We start from the raw sequence: 10,615 nt of genomic DNA, 5'->3' as shown, positions 1-10,615 counted from the left end.
TATACAAAGGACATTATTTTTAGATATAGCGTTTAATTTATGTGGCGAAAATGTATAATGGTCGCCACTTATTATTATTTTTACGAAACAAAGATCTTGTTAACCAAACTATACATTTGTATGTATAATTAATAATGTTGCATAGTTTATTGTATTTGTAAGTATTTACGAAAAATATATGTGTTCATTCTCATTGGATATTTGGACAAAAGAAGAAAAAGAAAAAAAAAAGAAAAAAAGAAAAAGAAAAACATTTTAATTTGCTTGTCAGAGACAATAGCATTTTTAATGAATCGCGAAAAACTATGTTTTTCTATAAAATAGGAAACGTGATGAATAGAACAAATATGTACATACATATGTATGTATGTACGTACGTATGCATGCGGATTTAAAAACTTGTATGTACATATCTATGTATGTATGTTTCGTGAGTTACTGTAAAAACGTAGAGTGAATAAAAATAAGATACAAATAAAAAATATAAAAAAGAAGTCGTGAAACTGCGATGCCGCATAAAAGGGTAATGCGGAGGCAGGTTCGTTACTAAAACATTCGCAACTTAACTTTCCATCCGCGGCTACTGCCAACTAGCACAAAACAAAACAAAAAAGTGCTTTATAACTCCACCGAAAGAATAATTAAACATTAAGGAAAACTTGATGGCTTGGAAATGTTAAGGTGGGCGTACATTTACAAACAATACTAGTTTCTTATTTAATTAATTGTTCGAATATTCGTTTTCAAAATTCGCGGGTAACCTAAATCAATAGCACTTCACGAAAATCAAATAGAATATAAAATCAATTGTGATTTGCTCAAATTATTTTGAATAATTATAATGACTGTTTATAATTAAATTATATCTTAATATTGATTACAAGAATTACAAGAATTAATTGAATTACACTCCAAAAAAAAAGATGTGTATATATGTGTGTGTATGTATATATATATATATGTATATATGTGTATATATATATATATATATATATATATATATATGTATGTAATTAATCGCAATTTACCCAAATTATAGTAAATAATATAGTAATTGTTTATAACAAGATTATCTATCTTGATCTTGCAATTACATGAATTAATTAAATTACACAAAAATACAATCGAACGAATAAAATTAATCGTATGTTACTCGAGTTATCTTGATTAACTATAATAATCATTTATAATTAAATCTATCTTATCATTGCAATTACAAAAATTAATTAAATAATCACACAGAAGGAAAATAAAATCTAAAATTAATTCTAGACTGTCTTCAATAAGTATAATAAATGTTAATAGTCAAATTTATCTTACCATTGAAGAAATGTATTAACTTAAAAATACGTACTGCTAAGCGTTGATTATTTCGAAACTGCATAATGAAGTTTTCTAAAAAAGATACTAACATTATAATTTGTTCCAACTATTTATGAATAACCAAAAAAGAAAAAAAAAAAAGCAGAAAAAAGAAAATGGATTGTTTTGAACAAGTGCATATACTTACCGCAACAATGCAGTTGCAATAAGATCACATAACCTCCGTAAAGTTCCGACAATCTATCGATTATATATTTCGAAGTTTTCATTTTAAACTCGGCTTTACAATATTGATTTACTTTTAATATAATTATTGACGAAATTATAAAATTATTTTCTTAAGAATAATTCGCACTTTCATTCGGGGAATATTATTCGAAAACATAATAGAGGAAACAGTTAAACCGGAAATACGTAAAAATCGTTGAGCTTTCGTCCAAGCAATTTACGACACGAAAAAAAAAGGTATTTCGATTGGATAACGAGTTTTCAACTCGTTTGAGAGAGAAATTCTCATTTCCGTAGAATGAACACTAAAATGCGGCGTTTTCTTTTCTCTCTCTCTCTCTCTCTCTTTCTCTCTATCTATTGCTTGATTTAAAAATACAGTTAAATATGATATATTGATTTTTATCTAAGAATTCGAATTCATTGGTAAAACTAACGTAGTTACAAACAAAATGGCGTTAAATTCAAATCGAAGAAAAATAATCTTTCTAAATAGTCTTCTCACATCTAATGATATAAAATACAAATAGATATTTAATTAAAAAAAAAAAAAAATATCTCATTTTTCCACAATCTTTGACGTCTCAGGATAAATCTACTTCCATAATTATTTTCTTCTATTTGACATAGATATAATAAACGTAAAAAGAATAAAATAAAAGATATATGATCCAATAACAAAAAAAAAAAGGATATTAATCCTATGAAGAGCCATTTATGCCTTTTAAATATATCTAACAAATGAATTATATCCTTTATTTTATTTGAATATATATACATATATATTATATATATATATATATATTTAAATATACTCATATACATACATAGATGTATGTATATGAATATATTTAATTATATAAATATATATATATACATATATACATATATAAATATACATGCAGCAGTTATCATGAAGAATTTCAATTCATTCATATACTCATATTATGTATGTACAAATACAGCGAGTGACAGTACTTTTTATTTGTGGTAGCAATAAGGTTGAAAACGTTTATGAACTTCTGTGTGTGTGTGTGTTCCATATTGCGAGGTTCTGTTTGAACTGCTAGAATATTGTATTTAATACATTCCAATCTTAAAAATTTCAATGAAATTTTACCTTTCGTTCCAACGACGAAAAATATATAATATTCTAAATTAATTACCAAGGAACGGCTAATTATAAACGTAGATCAAAGCTGCTTACCTTGCAATATGCCAATAGAATATCTGGTCATTAATTTTCCATTCCACTATACAATTCGGTACTCAAATGCGGTAAGTACAGCATTACACTAATAACAATAGGAAATACAATATAACATTATTGATGGTCGCATCGATTCGTCGCGGGCAGAGAGAAAACGTCATAAGGCATATTACTGAGATCAATAATCTTGTACAGAGTCGTAATTATTGTATGGGGGTGGATCAGGGCGACCTTCGGGAATTCTATATTTTTCTTCGACTTCTTGATCGTTATCGTCTTCATACTTGACTGCGGTGAAATACGATCCTGACGTTGAAAACGTGTTACTATAATCGGGATAATCTGAAAAAAAAAAAAAAAAAAAAATAAAAAAAAAAACATGATTTTGCGTTGTTAAATACAGGAAAATGAAATTTTGCAAAATTTTTTTTTTTCTTAAATACATATATAAAATATACTACCATCCAAAGGTTCCTCCTTAATACGAATTTCCTTGGTATCTTCATCTTGACGATCACCACGATCTTTTCTATCCCTACGTTCACGATCTCTGTCCCTTTTATTTCTCTTCCTATCCCTATCGCGATCGCGATCACGATCGTTACTCCTTTTACGATCTCGATCACGATCACGATCACGATCACGATCTCTTCTGTCGCGTGGTCGTTCGTCTCTTTGAATTTCCTCAATGTCAGGATCCGGTAAACGATCTCGACTATGTCTACGTTTCCGATCGCGTGACCTACTCCTTGATCTTCGTTTACGATCGCGTGACCTTCTGCGTTCTCTGTCCAAACGATCGCGATCCCTAGAAAAAAGAAAAAACAAAAAAAGAAAATAATACAAATAGATATATATATATATATATATATATATATATATATATATATATTTATATATATTTATATATATAAGCAACGATTTGATTTAATTGGATGAAAAAAAATTTGAGGAAATTCATTTTACCTGTCCCTGTCCAGCCCTCGTCCTGAGGTTTCCCTCTCTTGCTCGAGACGATATCGTTTTCTTTCTCTTTCGTTATCTTCCCTACCGGAGTGCTTTATATTCACATCAGGTCCACCTCTGCGAGTACCACCTAGACCACCACCAAGTCGTCGAGGGAGCCACCCTTTTACCGTTCTTGCACGCTCCACGTCAACCAACACTCTGCGACCATCTATTTTCTTACCATCGGCATGCTTATACGCAGCTAAAAGTATCATTAGAAAATTACAATCTAATCAAGATCGCCCAACTACTACGCGTTATGCTATTATGAGATCTCTCTTAATCCCTGAGAATCTATTCGAAATGGCGAATCATCAAGGATGATGTTTTTAAATGATATGTATGTTTTATCTCTCTTTCTCTCTATGCAGAACCAACAATTGCACCATCTAAGATAGAATGTCTTTAATATTTTTATTTATTTACTTTTTTTTATTTAATTACTTTTTTGTATTTATTTATTTATTTATTTATTCATTTTTTTCTCTTTATTTTCGAGGAAATTGAATTTTCTATTTATAGCTCAAGCACAACTATATATACTTATGGACGGGCTAAAGAAATTACGTGTATGAAGAAACAATTGTGACTCGACTCTCTTTGTTTACTTTTCTTTTTTCATCTCTTTTTTACTCGATCATTTTGGGTAACGATGAATTAGAATTGCTAATATGTCAGCCTGGATAATTGGTAAAAGTATCTACATATGCATTGTGTTTATAGTTTCCTTACAACGAAGTCATCCAAACCAGTAAGTAAAGTATCCTATTTTTATGCATGATACGGATAATAAGGTATCTGCATGCATTATTCCTGATTATGTGCTTCTTATTCGTAACGTCCATTATTCTATAAAGTAAAATTAGAAAGTATATACCAGTTATAGATTAATCGGATATTTCTAAACACACACTCGCTCTGTACTATGCCTTTTTCATTTCTTTTTTCAAAAAGGCAAAGCAGTATAGAGAGTACTTACTGTGCATTATATACGTCGGTATGTTTTAGAAATAAGAAAGAATAAGCCGTGGTACTACGATCTCATCTTACTGTATAAAATTACAATTGTACGTTACTTATCTCTGCACAATAATCAACAATGAGGTATGCAGACTTTGAAGTACCTTAAATACTACATGTTTAAATTCCAAAAAGTATAGCAAATACAAAAAATACCTACCGCGGCTACTTACGTACGGAAGTTAACACAAAGCTTAGAAGTACTTTTAATCAGTGAAATGAACTTGTAAGAGACTCGCGAGAGTAGGCCAGCGCGTACGCTATTCATTGGGAAGGTGCCCAGTCTTCGTATGTTCGTTCAATCTCCGAAGAAGTTTACTTTGCATTTACCTGGTGCGCTTTTTTCTTTTTTTTTTTTTACTTACAACCAAACCGTGCGCAATTCATACATATTTTATATCTTTGTTACGTAATGTTATTACTGATTTCTCTAATATTATATGTTAACTTTAAATAATACGGGCAAAGATCTTTTTTCTATTTTCTTAAAAAATTCCGAATTTGAAAGCAAGGGAAAGATTATCTGCATGCTAAATTATATTTGCAGACTTTCATATAGTGTTTACGTAGCAAATGATGATATCGCAAGATAAATTAGTATTCTATATCGAAATTGATATGTTTCAGGACTTAAGCGTACAAAATATATTAAAAATAAAATTAATTTTGATAACTTGATAATTTTGATAATAATAGAATTTCGACTACAATGAAATCTTTTTGGCAGAAAGAATAAAAAATAGCACCCTAGTAATAATAATAATAAGAATAAGAATAATAATAATAATAATAATAATAATAATAATAATAATAATAATAATAATAATAATAATAATAACAATAACAATAAGAATAATAATAATAATAATAATAATAATAATAATAATAATAATAATAATAATAATAATAATAATAATAATAAGAATAATAATAATAATAATAATAAAGATGATGATGATGATAATAATAATAATAGTAATAATAATAAGAATAATAATAACAGTCCACTAATCTGCATTATGAGTTTTCTACTAAACCTATCAAAAAATTGCTTCTCACTGAAATCTCTATGATGCTCTACCCTTGCTTGAATATTTGAATAAAAAGAGTAATGTTTTTACCTACAACTATGCGTATAATAGTTATAATTTTCATCAATGTACGTTACGCGTTGCCTAATGATAATATCGAACTAATTTGAATGACTCCTAATCTTTGTAGAGTTAACTTTTTAGCGAAAAACGCGTATTTCGTACCAATCTTATCCGAAAATATGATATCCGACGAAAATCGAAATATATATGTAATAATAATAATAATAATAATAATAATAATGTGACTGTTCACCGACCGTGTCCCTGAACCTTTTCCCTAAGCCCACCAATCAATTTCAATGTAGAATGCTAACTTTATATATCGCGTCAAAATAAAATCACAAATCAAAGTAATCTGTCAAAAAGACACCTCCTTTTAAACACTTTAAGAGTGTGGCCATACTAAATATTCGTACCGATCAAATTTGTTCAAATTCTGAGTTTAATTAAAATTGTTGAAGAAGTATAGAGTAAGCATAGACGCTAACAAACGTTGTTGTATGTTGGATCTTACCACACATACAAACCTATCATATCAGGCAGGTTCAGGGATTTTGCATGGAATAGTGAACGGCACTAGTTGCCGGCAGCGGCCACCACGCTGTACCAAGAACAAGATAAAAACTGCATTAATCAAGACAGCCAATATTCTCTTTTTCATTTGAATCGTTTACCATATATTTGTATTTAGAGAATGGTATTCCTGCATGGATGTATCGTGGGACCCCCCACACCTTCTGGTTAAGTACCAATGAAAATGGGTAGCCTAACTATAGCCCTGCCCCACTATATTCTAGCTGGAAGTGATGCTAAGAAAGGTGAGATTCCAGACTATGGACTCACGGAGGCTTTCAAGAAAAATTACATTTCTGGGCTGTTACTTACAGTGCATGTCTCTTTCGTGCTCATATTCAATGAAAGCATATCCCCTAGGTTTGCCATTTATTGTATTATGAATTACCACAATCTGAAAAATAATAAAAACGATATAGAAATTCAATTTTGCATTTAAAGATCTTATCTACGTTAAACATTTTATACCTTTTTTACCGGTCCATAGACTTCAAATTCTCTCCTAAGCTTTGATTCCGATGTATCATAATTCTGAAATAATTTGCTTGCTTTAAGGATATATCTTAAAATATCTAACATGTTACTACTCCGTTCTATCCATATTTGGGTGTTGCAACTTGTAGAATAAATACTCACTATTCTTGCTACAAATAAGGTTTTAAAAGGATCAGCCGTCACATTGGGAATACCAGCGGGATCCCATACTGCGATTTCTTGTTCTAATTTATAAGCAACTTGCTCGGCACGTTCTCTCCTACGACGCTCCAAACGTTCTTCACGAGTTTCAACGCGTACAGGTGGCGGGGTATCTTTCGGATCCTTTTATTTTTACAAAATTCTCAAGTTATAAATAAAACTTATACAACTAAATACAGCTAATCAGATTTCTATCGCTACCATATACATAGAATCTATTTTTGACAATGTCTAAAATGTACAAATCCTTTCAATCACTTTTACGTAATAACTCGCTAGAAATAAAAACAAAAAACTTGACAATATTTCTACTTTAATGGCATTTGAAGATTGTATCAATTCAAGAAAGTTCTATGAAACTTTTACAATCTTGAAAATTTGCCTAACGCGTGAAAAAATATGATTACAAATAATATAACTTATAGAATAAAAATATATAAAAAAATAATGTCATTTCGAATCGAGTGAAATAATATCTACCTCAAAATATTTGAGAAATGCTCCAACGCCGATATATCCTCCATTCTTCTTTTCGTGTGGAAGCTTGCTGGCTGGTGGCAAATAAGGTATTGGATCGCGAGGAGCAAAAAGCGCAAGTAAATTCGGAGGTAAAAATTGCGTCATTTTGTTGAAATATTACAATAATACGTCAACTTTACTCTCGCTCGATTAATTAAAACGAATACAGGAACAACTGCATCTTTAGACACTACACTCCTTAAAATGGCGTCGACGTTGCTACCGGTATGCCATAACCACATAACCGACAACTCTATCTACAAGCCACAAGAAAGAAATATTATTTGAAAGACTTTGAACTACGTAACACTTATCGACATATGTTTACGCTCAATCCCACCAGATGGCACTTGAAAATATTGATTTTTCTAACGCACCAATTATATTCCTCTAGGTTGAACGTGATTGGTGCTTATCAATACGATGAGATACATCGAGATATTAATATCGATGTAATATTTTTTAAATAAATTATTATAAATTCTATTCGATCTACTTATTTAAATGCAATAGTAAAAAACATCAAGCACGTTGAAATTATAATAGGAGCATTGACAACGTGATGTACTGCATTATCGACATAATCGTTTAATGGCCAATGACAACGTCGAAGATATTTACGAGAATGAATTTTGATAGAAATATAAATAATTATGTATGTACCTACGTAAAATATAAATAAATATTTTATTCCCAACTAATATCATACTCATTTTTATTACTTATTATATAAATATTATCTAAAATAATACATCGAAATAATGAGATCGATATTTTGTGGTTATCAAAAGTCCCGCTAGAGCGCACAGGCGGTCTTTTAACTGTTAATTTCGTATTCGATGAATTCGTGACGCGTCGTTCAAAAAAGATTCTCATTTCGTGCAGTAATCCACGTCAAAAATTAAACCAATCGAAAATATTTACTCCCTAATGCAATTTAGGAAACTTAGACGAGTTATCAACATCAAGATTGACAAGAAAAGGCGAGAGGGTATGTTTAAAAATTTCTTATTATTCATATTAATGATAATGCTTGATCTCACAAAGATATTTTTCATTTCTTGTCAATTACGCGACATATATATAAATATAAATAACGTTTACTAATGATATAATCGAGAAAATACTCGAGTAAGCAAAGAGAAACGTGCTAACATGGAACGTCAAATTCTTTTGAAAATATATTCTTGACGATAGGATATCGAAATGGCAAAAAAAAAAACAAAATGGCTGAAAACAACATTTCTTTATTATTTTAATTTCAAATAAATAAACTAATTATCGTAGTGTCGCATTCAAGATAATACGAATAAAATTACATAGTACAATTTGCAACTGTCAATTTATTTTCTACAATTACATACGCTTCTATGTACGTATATATGTACATATACGTATATATACAATACGTACAAGTTCGAAAAAATTATATGAACGATAGCGAGCGAGATCGTTTCTAACTCTTTTACGTAAGAGCATATTGAGAGAGATAGAAGAGGAATGAAAATTCTTAGAAATTTTGTACATACATGTGTACAAGACACTATTCATTCCGTATAGTTAATAAAGATCTCAGAATTTGTGGTTTCTTCCTGTGTGTATTCTCCTTAATACAGAGAATTATTACATGTGCACGGAACATACCTTACGTACGTAAGTGTGCGTACTAATGATCGTTCTCAACGTGATTTTTTTCTTTCCTCGTTTATTTTTTTCTTTTTTTCTTTTTGTTTCTTCTTCTTTTTTTCTTTTTTCTTTTTCTTTTTTTTCTTTTTTTTTCTTTTTCTTTCTTTTTTTTTATTGTTGTACCAACAACGTGAAGCAAGCGTAAACATCACACAAAGAGAAAAAAAATCCTTGATTACGTAAGAATCTTTTCCCACTTCCCACTTCCGTAAATTACAATTTTATCTGAATTTATCAGAAACTCAAATATAAAATGCCGCATTAGCCTTTGCTTTCGGTCTATGTGTAATATTACATGTAGGAAAAGGAAAAAAGAAGTACTAATAAATCCGCTACGATTAAAGTTAATCGGCTAATATATAATCGAAAGATCGACTTCATAGGAAATTAAAAGTAAAAAAAGAAATGGAAAAAAAGAAAAAAAATTTATTAATAATTCAAATGAATCTGATCTAACTAATTCGTGTTAATAAAATCGAAAGATCAATTCGATAGGAAATAAATTTAGAATAGATAGGAATTTGAGTCTCACGATAACGAATGTAATGGCAACTCGATTCATCGATATATCTTATTTACGTATATATGTATGTATGTATATATATATATATATATATATAAATATGCAGCTTGAAATAGAAAAGATAATTACATAACTAGAATCGATTTCCACGCTCTGGTACATTCTAATATTTTCTGAAATGAAAAATCGAAAATTCACCTCCTCGAAAGAAAAGATCTCTTTTATAATCTGATTTCGATAAGTTATCTGTCAATTGATTTTTTTCCTTTTACGTATCTACATTTATACATATATACATGTATATGCATAGATATATAGAGTACGTATATAGAGCGATAAAGTTATATAGGTATCGTCTAGCAAGCAACGTGAGACGATTCCGTTTACATACTCACGAATAAGTTTCTTCTCTCATTCGCTTTTGGAGTCATCAAAAAATGTTTCGAACAAACGAAGCACTGTAACTACGGCAGCTGATATCTTACGAGTGAAAGAGAGAGAGACTGTTCGATAATATACATTGTTATGAAAACTCTTTTTATTGGCATGTGTAATATGTGATAACTTTGGATCGATATAATCCAAAACATTAATATCATTGTTTTTTTTTTTTTTTAATAATTCTTATTTCACGTAATCAAATCTCAAACATATATCCTTATATCAATGATTGTTTCAACAAATTATTCATGATAATAGTCTATGAATATATAATTGTCAACGTATGTTTATTAA

At 29.6% G+C, this 10,615-nt stretch overlaps 1 protein-coding gene across 1 annotated transcript; it reads right to left on the bottom strand.

The window, feature by feature from the left end:
* Positions 1 to 2,478: 2,478 nt before the first annotated feature.
* snRNP-U1-70K (small ribonucleoprotein particle U1 subunit 70K) lies at positions 2,479 to 7,945 on the bottom strand. The gene is given in 9 exon segments (XM_035862190.2): positions 2,479 to 3,103; positions 3,223 to 3,569; positions 3,728 to 3,971; positions 6,411 to 6,437; positions 6,440 to 6,484; positions 6,769 to 6,850; positions 6,925 to 6,987; positions 7,093 to 7,275; positions 7,633 to 7,945. Coding segments are annotated over 9 exon segments (1,299 nt in total). The 5' UTR covers positions 7,777 to 7,945; the 3' UTR covers positions 2,479 to 2,939.
* Positions 7,946 to 10,615: the final 2,670 nt, after the last annotated feature.

The sequence above is a fragment of the Vespa mandarinia genome, chromosome 14 (assembly GCF_050613455.1).
Source record: "Vespa mandarinia isolate Hongniang chromosome 14, ASM5061345v1, whole genome shotgun sequence".
NCBI lineage: Eukaryota > Metazoa > Arthropoda > Insecta > Hymenoptera > Vespidae > Vespa > Vespa mandarinia.
Note: the sequence above shows the minus strand (reverse complement) of the source record. Positions and strands in the feature narration are given on the sequence as shown.